The 18,545-nt window shown below is 37.5% G+C and overlaps 1 protein-coding gene across 1 annotated transcript; it reads left to right on the forward strand.

Moving 5' to 3' along the window:
- Window positions 1-1,304: 1,304 nt before the first annotated feature.
- On the forward strand, window positions 1,305-6,437 carry LOC113280102 (29 kDa ribonucleoprotein A, chloroplastic-like). Its single transcript, XM_026528754.1, has 2 exons — window positions 1,305-1,539; window positions 6,277-6,437. The coding sequence occupies exons 1-2, from the start codon at window positions 1,305-1,307 to the stop codon at window positions 6,435-6,437; spliced, it is 396 nt and encodes a 131-aa protein (XP_026384539.1).
- Window positions 6,438-18,545: the final 12,108 nt, after the last annotated feature.

Genomic DNA, 18,545 nt, shown 5'->3' on the forward strand with positions numbered 1-18,545 from the left:
TATAAATAATATATGAAATATGTATAATTTGATAGGCATGTTTATATTCGTTACGTAGGTGTTTTAAAATGCTTTTCAATTGTATGAAATTTGCGAACATCCGTGGAGTATTTTGAGAGATAAACCATTTTTAAATTTCACTAGTTATTATTCATAAGGGTATAATTGTAAAAAATGATTAAAAATACTATTTTCCTTGCTTGCCTTAAAAATTGTGCAAATTTCAAATAGGTCACTTAGAAGTGGGACGGAGGGAGTATTTAATATGGGGTTTTTGTGTCACTTTTTAATCAAATGGTTTTTATTTATTAAAGATAATATGGCTGGATTTTTTGTTCCACAAATTTGGTCACCTTGGTGTTTTGTGACTAGTTTTGTTAGAAAAAATCAAACAGCAGACGAATCCTAAAACCACACGAAAGTATAAACAGCAGACGAACCCTAAAACCGTAACTATCTCCTTCCCTTTTTTTTTATTCATACAGATTTTGGCATCTTAATCGGCACCTCCAACTTCTTCTCCACTGCTTATATCTTCGGTTTACCGCGATTAAAACTCGACCTAAAAATCAAGGCTTCTTGAGCAAGATGAGAAAAGTTATGGATGCTTCTTCTTCTTCTTCTTCAAGTGATATCTCATGTGTTCCTCCTTTTAGTGCTGGATATATCTTTCCTAATAGCAAAGACAGAACTACTGTAGATGAAGATGTTTACCCACATGATGTTCATCCACTTATTCAGGAGCACACCAAATACCCAGATGTCGATTCAATTACATCCGCATCATGTCAGATTTATTCCTTGAAAATAACAGATGAAAACGGCGGAGAATTGCAAAAGGAACTGACTTCAATGACCAAGTTGTCTTCCAAACTGGACCGCGATCTAGGCGTTTCATATGCAGAAACCAAATATTTATCAGAAGAACAAATGTTTCTGTGCGGAGAGTTGGCTAAGAAGGTTCCAGACATTACAAAAATGCGCACGTTTGCAGATCTTTCTGGTTGTCAGCAGGTGACGATTAGGAGTTACCTGGAAGAAACAAAGCGCAGGGAGATGGTGGCTACTTATATAATCCACAAGCTCAAGTACTCAGGGCATTACTGGATAGCTACAATGCAGAAAAACTTGCTCAAATACTCAAGGTACCGGTATATCTGACAGAAAAGTTGAAGAAGAAGTTACCAAAAACTTTTGATGATCTACCACTACCTGCACAACAACCCAAGAACCTAACAGCAACACAGTTCCGCGATTTCCAGCTCAAGGCTATCCAAGGTGCATTACGAGTTATTTTTCTGAACATGACAAAGCATCAAGAACGGATTAGCAGCTGTTTGAAATTGATTGGAATAGTCAACCATTACATCAAAGGTTTGAGACTCCGCTTGGGAATACTAAAGAAGGAGGCCGTCAAGGCTGCAGTTACCTCAGAATCCGAGGAAGAAGAAGAAGCTGTTGTGCGGAATTTATCTTTGGATTTGAGACTTTTTCTTGATAACCTTCCATTCAATATCAATATTGCTGAAGTTGTTGGATGTTGGGGTTTCTCTCTGGTAAGGGTCGACTACTTTCGTCTGGTGCTCTATCAAACATAGACACGAACATCACAAATATAGATATAACAAAGCAAACAAGCATAAAACGAGTAAACAGTAAAAGAATACCACGACACGAGATTTATAGTGGTTCGGCAATGTGCCTACGTCCACTTGCGATGATGATCTTTTTTTTCACTATTATGAAAAATCTCGGAAAAAAAAATACAAGAACACTTTATGTGTCAGCCACCTATGCCTCTCTAGCATTATAACCCATGTCTAGAAGACAACCTTGACTCAACCCCTATCTTGCTATCTAGCATTGCAGCCCGATTGCTTCGATTATATACAACACTTGAAGAACACTCCTTTTGTTGTAACCTTAAGCTAGATACAAGAACCACTCATCGTAATAGCCTCACCTTTCTCTCTTGACCTTCACCGACGATGTATCTTAATGGCTCAAGAAGAAACCTTGGACTTACCATGAAAACTCTTCACAGGATAAGCACCCCGGAGGTGGGATGGAATCCCTCACAACTCCATTGTCGATTCCATACTATTCTCCAAACAAGATCACCGTATATATGCTTAAAGGTCAAGTATAACACTTGGTGACCAAGTTCAACTAGTTTCCTTAATATGGAAATACTACTAGTTTCCTAAGTATCGAATACTTGGCTGCCAAGACTTACTCCGTTAAGTCCTGCTCCCTTGGAGACCAAGGAAATATTATTGATTATCGACAAATTAACTTCACAAATCTCCATATTTGTTGATAATCCTTCGCTTAAATTACTTGTTCTTCCTTTCCCGTTAATCATCGCCACCACCTTGTACCTTTCCTGTAGATATTGATCAAGTGCAAACCATGTTTGTAGTTAATCCTTGGTGCCACCTTTGTAAGCATGTCTGTGAGATTATCCCTCCAGTAAGTCTTCCATAATGAAAACTCTCCACCGATATCTCGCACAAACTGAAACCGAACATTGATATGTTTTACCCTTGCTTGAAAATATTAATGCCTGAAAAAACATTTTCATCTCTTGGACAATCATAATGGACATATGCATTCTTATCCGACTCCAAAATATCCAATCAAGCCTCGAAGCACACTTGCTTCCCTCAAGGCGTCATTTACGTCTACCAATTCAGACTCCAATGTTTATTGAGCTCCAACTAATTGTAAAGACGACGTCCAGGTTATTGGACGACAAGCCACTGTAAAAACACCATCATCGGAATCTACTTAACCACAAAATTATAGCAGTTCTTGACCACTATATCGTTGGTACACCAATCCATTTCTACTGTACCATTTAGATACCTTATATTCTTCATCTTAAGCTTTACACTCAATTGAGACTCCACTTTCTCAATATCGAACATGCTCTTCGCAGCAATAAGCATATAATCCACTTATAGAAGAATGACCACTTGTTAGTTTATATTAAACTAACTCCTCATGTCAGATTCTAAGAATCTAATCATCATTTATATATCAAAGTATATTGAGCATGACTCCTATTACGCACCAAACACAATCAATCCATGCATGGATCTTTGTCATTTTTGCAAAAATCTTGAGCCCGTCTCTACCATGAGTCTTGCTTTAGTGGAGTCCATCTCACCTTGAATCTTGATCTACGATCATACCTCCTCTTGAGTCTTACTCTTCTTAAAGCTCATCATTTCGTGAATAATTTCCTATTGGATACTTCCGTTAATTTGCATACATACTTCCTTTTTTGCAACAACACCTTTGAGCTGAATTTATCTTATTCCATAACTGAGTACCATTTAACAAGTTGTCTTCGACTTGTGCACAGCCACAGACCACCACCATCATAGTCAACAAGGTATGGATTTATGTATTCTTACCACCGGAGAGAATTTTCGTAAGCAATACCTTCCTTGTGCATAACCCTTGACTATCAATATTCTTAACTACGTCGTACGCCTTTCGTACTCGGAATTTCTTCCTTCCACATGAACACCCATCGACCTTCTTTCCACTGCAAACTTCTCCAATTGTAATGGAGACCTTACGTCATTGGGCTTCCGTTGTTCATCAGGAAATTTTCTTCTCGTTGTTGCTGAGATTCACCAATTTGAACCTCCACCTGATCTATATATAATTAAGATATAAATCACTTGTGGAATAAATTCCCACATACCGTTTTACCAGTCCTCCACCCAAGTTGAAGTTTCTTTGTTTGGATAAACAAAGACTTCACTTCACCCATTCTAGATGAATTCAACTTGACGATACAATTATTGGTAAACCATAATTGAGATGACACGCCCTTTTGCACCAACTTACAAAATTTTAATTACCTAAAAAATCTTTTAGGCAACATGCACCGTGTCTTCTCCCACCTTGAGATTTCTTTATCACTGCAACCCCAATGCTTTACTATGCATGAATCTGACAAAACTTCTTTATAGACTCAACACACATTGAATCCCACAGTTAATCAACTTAACTCGTCCTCGTCAGACTGGGTCTTCATCACCATAGTCTCTTGCACTTTCTTTTTACAGCTCTACCAATCAGCATGGCGTACAACCACACTCTCCTTGATAAGTCGCCATACAGTACGATAAAGAATCTCCATGCATGAATACTTTCAAAAAGTATTCCCATACATTCAAATGAGTGCACCATACGTCCTTCCAGAACGCATCCCCTCCATACTTACCGTATAATGAAAACCTTGCCAAACTCCTTTCCATAAACTCCACGTTCATAGACTTCAAGTTTCGCAAATACATCATTTAGCTTCTTCTCACTTATATGCCCCAGACATATATATATTAAGGTCTTGAAGAACTAGAATCAACATCGTTACTGATTCCTGCACAAGATCCACCTACTACTGTACCACCATATAAGAAACACAAATCTTTGTCTCTTAGCTTGAATTACCAACTTCGAGTCTGAATCCATCACCTTTGAAAATCCACCTTCCGTTACACTACCGTAATCTTTGGATTCCAAAGTTCAAAGTGATGTCAAATACTTCTTCTACTCAGGAATGTGTCACCAGGATTAACTTTGCCTCATGATTCTTGTTTTTCAATTATTCTGATTCCAACTATACCACATGCGTAATTACTACCGAGTAATATAGTACCACCTCTTAAAGACTCGTAAGAAGTAACCTAGCCCATGTTTGGAATCATATGAAAAGAAAAATTGAACCAAAGAACCACACTTCGCAATGATCACCACATGTGATCTCCCACACCTCTCCTGAATCAGAAACTTACATTTACCACCTTATTTGACTGATCACAATTCTCCTCAGCTTAAAACTTCAGAGAATATTTCTTCCAGTGTCTTTCTACGTGACACTAATAACGTATTCAGACTTCCCTTTGGATAACTCTCACATCCGGATTATTTCCAGATTTTCTTGTTGTTTAGATACAACCCTTGATCCCGATCACATTCAATTGTACCGGCATATCATATATATCCAGAAAACAACAGCAGTAGTAACATAGCTTGCTCCTTGCCCTTAACAACTTCTCCCACATTCATTAAGTAACACATTAGCTTAGTGAAATTATTAAGAAGTTTGTTAACAGACATACCTTCTTTGAATCGAAAACGATGATCAGTATTGCTTCAAAAGAAACAACCCTCTTGCAAATCACGTTCTTCCCAATCAACACACCCTTCCAAAATCTCTACGGTATTCCCTTTCAATGCCTTGTCGAAGGACCTCATTGAATCACGATCACCATACTTCACTTGAACTTAAGAGTCCAAAGAATATCATATATGTTAATCTATGCTTGTTCCGATGCCAATCCTTAACTCCCTGCTTCAAACAACACATTCACTGTCTAGACCACCGTACCGAGCCAACCATGGCTCTGATACCAATTTTTAGGGTTTCTCTCTGGTAAGGGTTGACTACTTTCGTCTGGTGCTCTATCAAACATAGACACGAAAAACACAAATATAGATATAACAAAGCAAACAAGCATAAAACGAGTAAACAGTAAAAGCATACCACGACACGAGATTTATAGTGGTTCGCAATGTGCCTACGTCCACTTGCGATGATGATTTTTTTTTTACTATTATGAAAAATCTCGGAAAAACAAATACAAGAACACTTTATGTGTCAGCCACCTATGTCTCTCTAGCATTATAACCATGTCTAGAAGACAACCTTGACTCAACCCCTATCTTGCTATCTAGCATCGCAGCCCGATTGCTTCGATTATATACAACACTTGAAGAACACTCCTTTTGTTGTAACCTTACGCTAGATACAAGAACCACTGATCGTGATAGCCTCACCTTTCTCTCTTGACCTTCACCGACGATGTATCTTAATCGCTCAAGAAGAAACCTTGGACTCACCATGAAAACTCTTCACAAGATAACCATCTTAATCGCTCAAGAAGAAACCTTGGACTCACCATGAAAACTCTTCACAAGATAACCACCCCGGAGGTTGGGATGGAATCTCTCACAACTCCATTGTCGATTTCATACTATTCTCCAAACGAGATCACCCTATATATACTTAAAGGTCAATTATAATACTTGGTGACCAAGTTCAACTGGTTTCCTTAATATGGAAATACTACTAGTTTCCTAAGTATCGAATACTTGGCTGCCAAGAATTACTTCGTTAAGTCCTGCTCCCTTGGATACCAAGGAAATATTATTGATTATCGACAAATTAACTTCACGTTGGATTGCTTCAAACAGGTGGAAATGTTCAGATGGTTAGGTTTTTCTGCGATAATCCAACTCTAAGAAGTAGTGGGTTTGCGTTTGTTACCATGTCCTCTGCTGCGGAAGCTCGGGATGCAGTACAGAAACTGAATGGCTTAAGAATTGGTGGTAGAACTATCAGAGTGAACTATTGAGCACCTCTGCTCGAGGAAAGGTCACAGTTTGGTGGATCAGGCGGTTCAGGTTCATCTAAAAGGTTGTACGTGGGTAACCTTTCATGGAATGTAAATCATCAGGCACTTGAGACTTTATTCAGTAAGCAGAGGAAAGTATTGGAGGCTAGAGTTGTGTATGACAGCGAGACTCGCAGGTGAAGAGGTTTAGGATTTGTCACTTACAGCTCAACCGAGGATATGGAAAACACACTTTCATCCTTGATTGTGGTAATAAGGATTCGATTCTCGGACTCTTTTTAAATATTTGGTTTTGGATTATCAAACGAAATACTAAGACAAACTACTTAAAATTGATTTTTTTGGTTACCAAGGAGAGAAGATTCTAGGGTTTTTGATTCCACTAGTCTATAAACTCAAGAATTACTTCTTTGACAAAATACTCCTAGTTTACTCAAAAAAATTTGCGAACTCATGCTTTGGAAAATATAACGTTACAAGCTTTTTTGTTTCTATGACTCTCGTCGTTATTCTAAGGCCTAACTTTCCTTCGTTTATAAAAGATCGGTAGAAACTACCCAGAACAATTAATATGAAGCATATAAAGAAGAGAAAAAATTTAGACAAAATAAAAGCACAATTTTGGAGTATTTATTGTCAAAGAAAATAATTACTAAAATCCACTCATCAAAAATAACTTCCTCCAAAATCCTAGAAAAGAAATTTATCTACTCATGATTGGAGAATTGGAGAAAATTTCATTAACCATTGTATTCAAAAGATATAAATAAGCTTACAATGATTTTGCAGTCGCTAAAGGTTTCTAGCTAATAAAACTGAGCAGTGCAGCTACGGCAGATGGTTGCTAAAGATCTTTCACCACTGAATAGTAAACAATATATGCCTTTTGTTGTCGTAAAACGATACAGTTCTGTGACTTTTTCCTCCAGATATTGTTCTTCGTGTTCTAGGTTTGCAGCAGCAGATGACTTTCTAAAACTTTGGTTTCTCGATTCCTAAGCAAACTATTCTATCCCAGGCTCTCCGTCTCCCTTCTCGAGACCTCAACCCTCTCTATTTATGCACAACAGCGTCAAGAATCTCGCTAAAACACCTTCCATATCTGATTATTCTTTTCTTCCAAGTCATGGTAATTTTTTTCTTTCCTCTTGCCGCGTCCCTGAGTTGTCAAAGATCTTCCCCAATCTTTTAGCGAACCAAACAGAGCATATCTTTCCCTTATCTCTTCATGACTTCCATTTATTCAACCAAAAACTTCCGTGTAAAGAAAACCGATAATATTTCACCTCCCTATGAGATGTAATCCCTTTTTAAGCTCCCTGAACACGTCATTCAATCTTTTGTATATGGTAAGAACATTATCCTGTACCAAATCCCTTGAAAATCTCCCAAACTCGAACCAATCAGAGACCCGTGGATAGTTCCTCCTCTGTTTGCTCCAAACCGACGTTCTAGCCCAAGTATTAATTCATCACAAACTCCTTTTTTCGCAAACAAATTCTTTGCCAACTCTGACTTATCGTAACAGGCCCAAAGAAATCCGAATCCATGAAAGAACCCGAGTGACTCTCTTCCAAACCCAACACAGCAAAGTTCCATGATATGTTTCCTTTGTTTTAGCCAAACTTGATGAACTAGCCCTATTTAATTGATTCTGTTGGACCTACTAACCCTGTTTAGTCTCATTAAAACAACCTCAAATCTCGAACTCGAAATCTGCCAGTACTGCACTTTTCTTCCCGCCAAATTTCAAATTCAAAAGGTTGAAGAAAAGTGCCCCTTATCCAGTCCGGGGGTGCCTTTAGCATTTGGGTTGTATTTAGCAATCTTGGGGGTGCGAATAGAAATTTATGGGGTATAAGGAGTAATTTCGGGCTATGAATAGCAAAAACTCCTCCGGATGCCTTCAATGCATTTATATGGTGCCTCCAATACTTTTCTGGGTGCTTTTAGTAGTTTCTCGAGCGGCCATCTCTTACCTCTCATATTCATTTATTTTCTTCAATTTTTGAACATCATTAAAGTTGTCATGCTTTTCAGACATAACTTGCATTAATAAAGCCGACATGCCTTTCAGATAGAGATGAAGAAATAAAAGAAAATAATGAGAAATAATTCGCCATGCCTCATGCTTAATGACCAGGACAACTTTTCGATCTCAAAGAGATCAAACTTACCTACAATGTCTGAAAATGAGTTTCACCTTATACCCAAACTGGACAGACTACTTGAGAATTTAACTGTATCGTCTCAAAAGAGATCCAACATATGTCACTAAAGGAAACCACGTTAGCACAAACACACTATATAGCAAACATAATGTGTATATGCTCCCACTGAATTGTACATAGTAGCAAAAAGAACTTCTCTCCCAGTGAACTTTACAAATTATGAGTGAGATAAAAACATGCATATGGCTGACCTTAACATGCATACGACAACCTTATAGAACTAATCTACTAACTAAAACATGTTTGCCTACTATATTTCACAAGCAAAAAACAACAAACAACAAACAAACACATCCAAATACACACAACCATAGACTTGCTAGAATATTAAACCACTAGTTACTTCTTTTCAACAACTTATGTTTTGAGCTTTTTCAGCCATCGTTGATACTTCAAGCAGTTCTTCTTGATATGACCCTTCTTCTGACAAAAGAAACATGTATAAGAGCTATGTGAACCTTGCTTTTCTTCTCCTAAACCGTCCTCTTTATCTGCTCCCGTTGATGCTTTGGCTGTTGATGTTGATACTTTGAAGTCCTTCTTTGTGGGACCTAATGCAGCTGAATGATGAACTGAATGTGCATACTCCGGTGTTTCACGTCGAAGTCTATCTTCCTCTTGTACAAAGTGAGTAATTAGTTCGTTCAAATCCCACTTCATGTCACAAGTGTTGTAGTTGATCTTAAACGCTTCATACTATTTTGGAAGACAATTTATTGCTTGTTGCACCATGTAGTCATCAGGTAGAAACATGTCTAGGGTACGAATTTTATAGATCAGTTCTGCCATTTGAAGTATATGCTCTCTAATACTGTTTTACCATCATACTTCATTGAAGATAACCGACTTAAGTGAGTATTCACCAAAGACTTTGTAGATCCCATAAAATGTGACTCAATCACCTCAATCAGTTCTGTAGCTGTGTCTTTAATAGGGATTCCTCCTCGGATAGCATCAGGTATAGCCCCTCGAATGATTAGAATAGCCATTTTGTTTGCTTTTTCCCACTTGAGATATGCCTTCTTCTGAGCATTTGTAGACTCATCTGTAATTTCTACCGGTTTTGGTTCCCATAGAGCTATATCGAAATTCCGACACCCTATAACTATATCAACTTGCGACTTCCACTTTAAGTAGTTTGAGCCACTTAAAGGTTCGATACCAGCCAAAACAATCTGAACTTGCGTAGGATTCATAACTAAACAGAAAACAAAATTCTTTATTTATCTTTAATCAATAAGGCAAGCATAAACTTTATAAAGACTCGATATTGTCGTCACTTCACCTTTGGGTAAAGTTATTACATATCGAAGTCCCCTAAAATGAAGTTCAAGACTGATGTACTCATACAAAGTGAATAATAAATTTGTTAAACCTTTGGGTCCAACAGAAAAATCACTTACCACACATGAGTAAATCATCATGTCCATTAGAGATAACTTTATGCTTAGGATTACATGTGTTGCATCTAGAAACAACTACATGATCATTAAACAGAAAGAACATGCTTTATGCTTAACTTTATGTGTTCAGATATAACTACTTGATGCTAAGACTTGTTGTATGCTTAGTATGAGATATTCTTCAAGGATTACATGATCAAATAGGAGATTATAGGGTAAAGATATACCTGACTTTTCTCTGATAAGAATAGACAATCAACAAAAGTTGGTACCTTAAATAAAATCCTTAAGAGGAAGGTTTTTCATCCACTTTTATGTCCTTAAACTTCTAATGGCAGAAATTACTTTAAATAAGGCGAGAAGGGAGTCCACCTCCAACTGCATAGACATGTTTCACCTACTCAGCCATCATGAGGTGGAGACACATCTCTTAACTTCAAATAAAAAACTTGCATGCCACTTAGTGGATTAACTTGATGTACTTTAGCCTTATGTACAACCACAAAACAATAAAAGTCTTTCCTTTAGTACATGATCTAAACATTAAACACACACTTGATTAAGATTAGACTAATCCAGTTTTGTCAAACTAAACATGATTAGTTGCTAAACCATAAAAAAGTCTAACACTCCAAACTAGGAGTAGGAAGACGATTATACTCAAGGTTTCATTTAACATGTTCGTACGGGTACACATACCATGCTCTTCGTATCAACCCAGGAATGTTTTCTCATACTGCTTCAAAAATTATTCCTGGTTCTACTAGTTATACTCTTGACATTAAGCCTAAATGACTCCACACTTTTAGCCTTCAAGTTCGCCAAAGCTTTGAGCCCTTGTACACGCACTGGTAAGATTTTGAGCTATTCATTTTCACTTTCTTGATAGATGTTTTGAATTGTTGTCCAGGATTTGGCTGAGCATATGCTTGGAAGATGGAAGTGTACAAGGGCTTAAAGCTTTGGCCACCTTGAAGGCTACAAATGGGGAGTGATTTAGACGTAATGTCTCTAGTTTAGTAACTTATGTTTGTACGTTCTTTAAGACTGACTACTTTTTGACTGAGAGTTTCTACTTATTTTTGTACTTGGATCTTACATATCATTTGTACAGCTAAATATATCCGGAAACAATCTTTTTGATGAGAATTGTCTCTGTTTCCTATGGACAATTGCCATCCAGATATTGTGGATGCAGTCCAACACTGATTCGGCATGCAACTACGACTTACTCGCGCAATCAAATTGCTGAGGCAATAATTTGGCAACAGTTGATTTTATGAAAGTAAAGATGTTGTAGTTAAACTAGGAAAAACTTGTTTTCTATATCTATCCATATGTATATGCGGTGCCATACACAATTTAGGTGAACTCAACCTAAGAAAACGTAATCAATCATGAAGACACCAAACATCAATCAGAAAGCTCAAAGGGTGACGTCTATAGAGAAATATTGCCGGAAATCATGCAGGTAGGTATTATTTAGGATATACGTATATAAAATCTATCTCTTTTAAATCTTGTTCAATCAAATCGAATTTCTTCTAATAATTTATTATATTCCCCCTACTTTAGAATGTTCAACGATTTTATGGAGATCAGAGATAACCTTCACCGTTCCCGGAAAGACTATGAATATGCGGATGCAAACAGGTATATATATATATCTTGAATCTAAGTTTTTTTTTATACCCCCTTTCAATTAATTAGTGTTTGTGACAAGATAATTTATTCTGAACTTTGCTATTCCCGATCGATTTGTTTTCCTGCAGGGATCGTATGAGGGATATTTTGAATAATCCTAGAAACTTCTCCGAGGATGAAAAGATTACCACCCTGCTAAGCTTTCACAAGGATACATGCGCCAACATAATGTTACGACTCTATCCATCAACTAGGGATGAATATGAATATCGTGATGCGTTCGAGGACTTGGAAATCCTTAAAGTAAGTAACTCTTCTTACATTAATCAAAATTCGACCTCACCTTTCTCTTTTTCATGCTTACTAATTTTATATCCCTTAAAATACTGATTAGATTACTTCTTAATTTTGCCAGAGATTTTAGCCTGCGCTGTTTGATCTTCAACTTGAATTTCAGAAAACTTACTCTAAGCATTCTTACCAACATTTAAGAGCGACAAAACAGCAAATGCAGGTTCTAATTACTTTTAAACAATTTTGTCGCCTTACAAACGCAAGAACAGACCAGTGACTAGGTGGCTTGTCAAGTGGGTGGGCCTTCCAACAGAAGATGCAACTTGGGTTGACGCAGAGGCCCGCTACCCCGATTTCAACGCCTGAGGTCAGTAGGGGGAGGCTTTATTACACCCAACGCAGCATTGCCCATTCAAGTAGCCCAATATCATTAGTCAAGCCCATATCATGTATGCGTATCAGCCCATTGTATTTTTTCTTTAGTATTAATACGGTTCAAAACCTCTTTTTTGGCATGTTTGGATAGTGGGAAGAGAATTCTATTCCCTAAAGAGGGGGAGTTCTGAACCAACTCGCCAAACCCAACCATATAACTGCACTAATATATACGTTTATGGTGGAGATTAAACCCCGCCTTCCTCCTTACTAGAGTTGATGGGAAATTACTTAGCTATAAGTTTCGACCATAAAAAAAAAACCATTTAATTTGCTCTTGCCTGACTTGAAATTTATTTGCTTGACACAGACGAGAGTTTCAATGTCGGGATATTTAAACTCTTCAGACGCCGCCGCCCTCCCAGAGGATATTAAGAACTGGATGCTGCAAAAATTAGAATGTAATGGTTATAGTTATCATGTCTGTGATGATGATGAGGAATGCCTGGAGGGTTTAAAAAGTGGAATAAGTGGTATTATTGTGCATCTCCAAAGGCTAGGAGTTGATACGTCCAAGTACCAAGATAGTGATGACGGTTATCAATATCTCAATTTTCAGCCATCTCGAGCCACAATAGATGAATACATGCTGTTGGAGGAGGAAATAACAAGGACGCAGGACGATTTGAGTCAGCGGTCTGAAGATGCGCATCCCTTTGATCAGTATCTAAAGAGTGTAAAACGTAACGTTGAAACTTTGGTAAATGGTACGTACATTCTTTTATATGTTTATTGTTTAGTTTTACGTTTTATAAGTTCGTGAGTATTTTTGTGTGAACCATTACTGATTTTAATTTCAATACGTTGCAGTGGTGAATGAGGATTTAAGGAGAAGCCTAAAATCGTATAGACGACAAATGAAAAGTCTAAAATTATACAATCTCTTCACTGGGTTCTTGGGTTTACCATATAAGCTTTATCAGATTATTCTTTAGTGCCTTGGAAACTAGCAGTTCACTGGGCGGGGCTAATTGCATGAAGTACTTATCATCTGTTCAGTCATAGGTCATCATGGAGACAACTACGCTGATATAGAAGACATATCAGGGTGCAGCTCCCGAATTAAATGATTAAGGAGTGATGTTTGACTCATGACCACAGAATTTCACTGTAGTATAGTAGTGGTAAAGTCACTTGGTAACCTGTGAGTGGTATAAAAATTTTAAGTTGTATAAAATATAAAGTCACTTGGTGATCTTAGTTGGAAACTGGCAGCACCAAAAATATGACTGTAAAATTTTTATTTTCTAAAGTAACACAAAGTTTGTGAGTGGTATCAACATTTACATCGATCTTTGTAATTCCAGGACATGCGAATTTTGTATTTAAATCATAAATTTCTAATATGATGAACCTCCGGGGTTTCTAGTATGGCTTGTAATTGTTGGAAAAAATACAGTTTTATGTGAATAAAAATTACTAATAAAAAGGTTTTTCCAAAAATAAAAAACACCTTCCAAATTTATCTCTTAGTTTTTTACGGGATAAGTTTATCATATATTGTTGGATTTGGGTTAGGGTTTTAAATAAGAAGAACCTCTTTTTATTGCCGATATATATAGAAAAAACCTCTCTTATATATCCCATGGGGTTGAGTACTTCTTCTTTGTTTTTCGATGTTTGATTCGAGGGTTTAAGTGCTAACGATTCCATGAGTTTTCCGCTACCAAGTTCTAGTAGGACAAATTTGAATGTGCTATTCAAACTTTGTTAAGATTGTTGTATCTTGGAGGCAGATGTACCCGTAGGGCTATAGCATTATCTTTTCAGAGTGTAGCCGCGCATTCTTGTCTTAAGGACAGTATGTTGAACATGCGCCTCAATCTACCATTCGAGTTTCTTCTTTCTATGTTGTTTAACAGGATGTTCAAGACATCAACAGTTGGCTAACGAGAAGACACGAAAATCAGATAAGTGCCTCTTTTATTATTTATTTGTTTGATCAATTTTAATTGTTATTCACCAACAATCTTAAGACAAGAAAGTATATTAGAATAACAATTAAGAAAGAATCGAATTGGGTTTGATAAGTAGCTCTCGTACTATACACATCGACTGTTTTTCTTTTTTAAGTTTACATGTGATCGTGATGAACCTAACTGGTTAATATGTGCTTTAAATCTGATCAGGGGCCTATATGGGATATCTTGTATATCCTCTAATTTCGGCGGGTCAATCTGATAATACTCGTAATAAAGCAAGCCAGTAAAGCTGTTGGAGCATGTGCTTATTATATATGTTGAAGCGTCCACGGCTAGGTGGTTCAGAGATCGTTGTAGATGCAACCACAGAGGCGTATAAATCCAACCTCCGACGTTTGGAAGAAAATAAGCTTTTTAGATGGCTATGGGCCTAGGATGGATGCAGATCAGATGCTTTTAATATTTTCTGGGTTTTCTTCTTTTGATAGTCTTAATAATCCACCTACACCATTAGCCAGAGAAGAGTTTGTTGTCCAAATTCTAGATTCTACAAAGGACTCTCGGCTTTAGATCCAACAAGCAATTACTTAGCATCACCATTAGTGGTAAATTTGACGGTTTGAGCATCTGTCAAGATCTGAAGCCATGTTGACATTTTTTCTACAGAATTAGAGCCGTCGAAACAGCTTCAAGTGAGACATCTTCATGGATTTTCGATAGTCACCACATGTTTGTTATCTTTGCAAATGCATCAAAATTTGGACTTGATGTTTGGGAGAAGAAGTTGACAGCATCAATTGTTATAACTGTTTGGTGGTCAGGCGCTCCAGTTGTTGTTTCTGGCTTTCCTCATCATCCTGTAATAAAAACTCCGAAATCTTATTTCCCGGCCTAATATAACGAGTTGGACAAGATTAACAGAAAGAAAGAGGGTAAGTAGAATAGTATTCCGATTTGCTTCATTTCCATGCCAGCTGCAACCAAGTCAGCTGCAACTGTTTTTTGACCCTTCAGAAGATGCCTTGGATCGAAAGTACCTGACAATTGGTAGTTTCGCGAAGATAAATGCATAGAGGAGAGCACACAACAGCATAAAAGATGTGGCGATTGACAGAAACACCACTGAGAAAATATATTGGGAGAAATACAAATTTCAGAAAGCCTAATAATGATTTGGACATTATACATACGCTTGTTACTTATAAGACTAATGATGTGACACTTACTTGCCCCCTTACGGAGGCCACTCCTGGAATTTTCAAAGGCTACTTTTGTTATCAACCGCAAACATGACGTTAGGATCCCTAATGTAGCCATCCCACTCAGGAAATTCTACATTTGTTTCGGAATATAATTCAGTACTAACAAGTGACTCATAGCATTTGTAGGTGTTGGAAGTCATTAGAAGTGGCAGTTGATGGAGTTGTGATGGGATGGTAATGGCAGTGAAGGTCTGGTAGTATAAGTTCGAGCTAAAGGGCTTGTTGGATGTTAGCAGCGAAGAAAGGAGGAAACTGTTGTTTGGCAGTGACGGGAAGCTGAGCTATGAACAGAGTTAGAGACAGACAAAAAAAATGCAGAGCTTGACTGAGTTTCAAACTTAGAAGAAATTAGTTACGGTAACCAGACTGTCCGCAGAAGTAGTTGAGCAACACAGAGAGAAGTAATGATACTCCTTAGAACAATAACATTCTAAATTGTGCTGAGATTTTCATCTGGACAAGGGATGAGCGTCATCTTGCCATGATTAGGTGTAGTTACTGAAATCATTCATGATCCAGGACGTGGTGCACCATTAGATAGAGTTACCTTCCGTCATCCATTCAGGTACAAGCATCAGAAGGAGTTATTCCTTGCGGCTGAGGGGATTACACTGGTCAGTTTTTGTTCTGCGGGAAGAAAGCTAGTTTGATGGTTGTGTTTTGCCATTGAGATCAATTGAATATCAAAATACTCAACCATATTTTGATGAGCTTCAAAGATTTAGTGAGTATGCAATGTCCACCTCACCAGAAATCAGGAAAAAATGCCATTATATGAAGGGTGATTCTATTATTGTTCTCAAAGGAGATCTAATAAATCTGAGCGGATGGGTTGAGAAAGTTGAAGAAGGTAACCTCAATATGAAACCAAATAGGAAGGACCTGCATACAACAATTGTTGTGCATGAAAAATATGTTTGCAAATACTTCAAGCTCGAGGATCATGTGAAGGTTGTTTATGGTACTCATGAAGCTCTGAAGTAACTTCTGGAGATACCACCAGATTTGGGGATTATGAGTTACATGTACTTGTCATGCTTGCTGACACGAGCTTTGGGGTAATTATACGTGTAGAGAATGAGTTACATGACCTTGTCATACTTGCTGACCAGATACAGATAGACCTGTGGTTGCAGTAGTGAAGTTAAGAGATATCAATTACAAGATTGATCAGAAGAGGTATACTGCCTCAGATCGTTACCGTAATACCGTGTCTGGGAAAGATGTTGTGAAGATTCTCATGGGTCGTATGAGAGATCAAGGAGGAGAAATGCCACTACATATTGGATGGTTGTGGAAGTTCCAAAGAAGCTCGTCTAATCATGGTTTTCTTGGATGACAAACACACTCATGAGCGTATGGATGAGATCCAGAAGGTCATATTCCGTTTTAGTAGAAGATTTGGCACCACACGAGCATGACGAGGAGTCCAAAATACCGTTCATGATGTCCAGTGATGGTGTTAAGCGGCGTAAAGTTTTTCATCGGGTTTGTTAAGAGGAGAAACAATTTACGTGCAAAGACGAAGCGATGTATGCGGGAACTGAAATCACTAGATTGTGCGAATCAAAGTGTTTTTTCCAATTCTTTTGAATAAGCATGCAAAGGTATAGTGAAGCTCGTTTCAGGGGAAGAGCATCACCTATTCATGCTTAATTCTTGTACTTGTTGTCGGTATAAGTCTTAAATAATTCTTAAGAGAAGTATTTAAATGTGGGGGATAAGACATGTGATCTTGCATTCCATCAACGATGAGAGGTATATGATGAATGCATAAAACAACCTTGAAGAATATAAGAAAGACACGTGATTATGGAACACTTCAGATTTGACAGGAAACTAATATGCGGTTGACATGGTCTAAAGGATCAGTAGGTAACCAAATATTATTTTTTTTGTAGTTTCTGTCTAACGTGTTTAGTACGTGTTGCAAAACAGATGTGCATATCCGCGTTTAACCTGGGAAATTCCAGGGATGCTATGATTAGAAGACCAGAGATTGGAATGCATGAGGTACATAATTAATTTCAATTATGTGATATATGCTTTACAACCACCTATGAAATATGTGATATATTTACGATTTGACTGAAAGACCAAGATGGCTGATATGATCTAAAGGATCGAAAGGATCCAGAAGAAATTCTGAAGGAAATGGTTTTTGTCAAACTCGATGCGTTTAATGTGTGCTGTAAATGTGCAGTATATCAGGTGTATACAAATACCCTTGTATCTCAAGAGAATTACTGGATGATCTGATTAGAGATTTGTGATACTTGAGGTACATCTTAAATTGTGTATGTAATACATATTGTACTGACCTTAAGAGATGTTGTTGTTTGAAGCTATGGATAAATCTTAGCCTATGTGTGTATCCTCTTAAGGAGTGTCTGTCTAAGGAAGTCCTTAAGACAGACAAGATGAACTTGTATTTTGAACTTGTATTCCTCTGTGACCGAAGCCTGGCCATCATTGCAAAAACTCAATTGACTATGTAAGTCTAAAGTAAATGAGCAATGACAAAGTCTAGACATACTCGGAGAGGGCTTATTCGGTAAGACAACTATACTCTTTAATGAAGTAATTTTAGTTGATTTGTGAAGTCAAAAAGAGGTCTCAGTAGACATGTAAAGTCAAAAGAGAACCTCATAGACTTAGGGAAGTCAACAGAAAAATTAGTGGTCCTTTGACGAAAGGATTTTCTAAAGAGATAGTTCGTAATTATACATCGAGGGGGAATGGGACTTAAGCTCATAAAATAATAACTTGCCATGAAGGATACTCAACCTTGTTGACTGGAGATCCCAAGATCAAGGTTTCGAATGAGACAACTAATTTGTGGTTGGTAAAGGTAAACACTATCAGAGAATTAATTTTCTGTCCCTTCCCTATGGTGTAGATGTGATAGTGTGACTGC

The sequence above is a fragment of the Papaver somniferum genome, chromosome 5 (genome assembly GCF_003573695.1).
Source record: "Papaver somniferum cultivar HN1 chromosome 5, ASM357369v1, whole genome shotgun sequence".
NCBI classification, from domain to species: domain Eukaryota; kingdom Viridiplantae; phylum Streptophyta; class Magnoliopsida; order Ranunculales; family Papaveraceae; genus Papaver; species Papaver somniferum.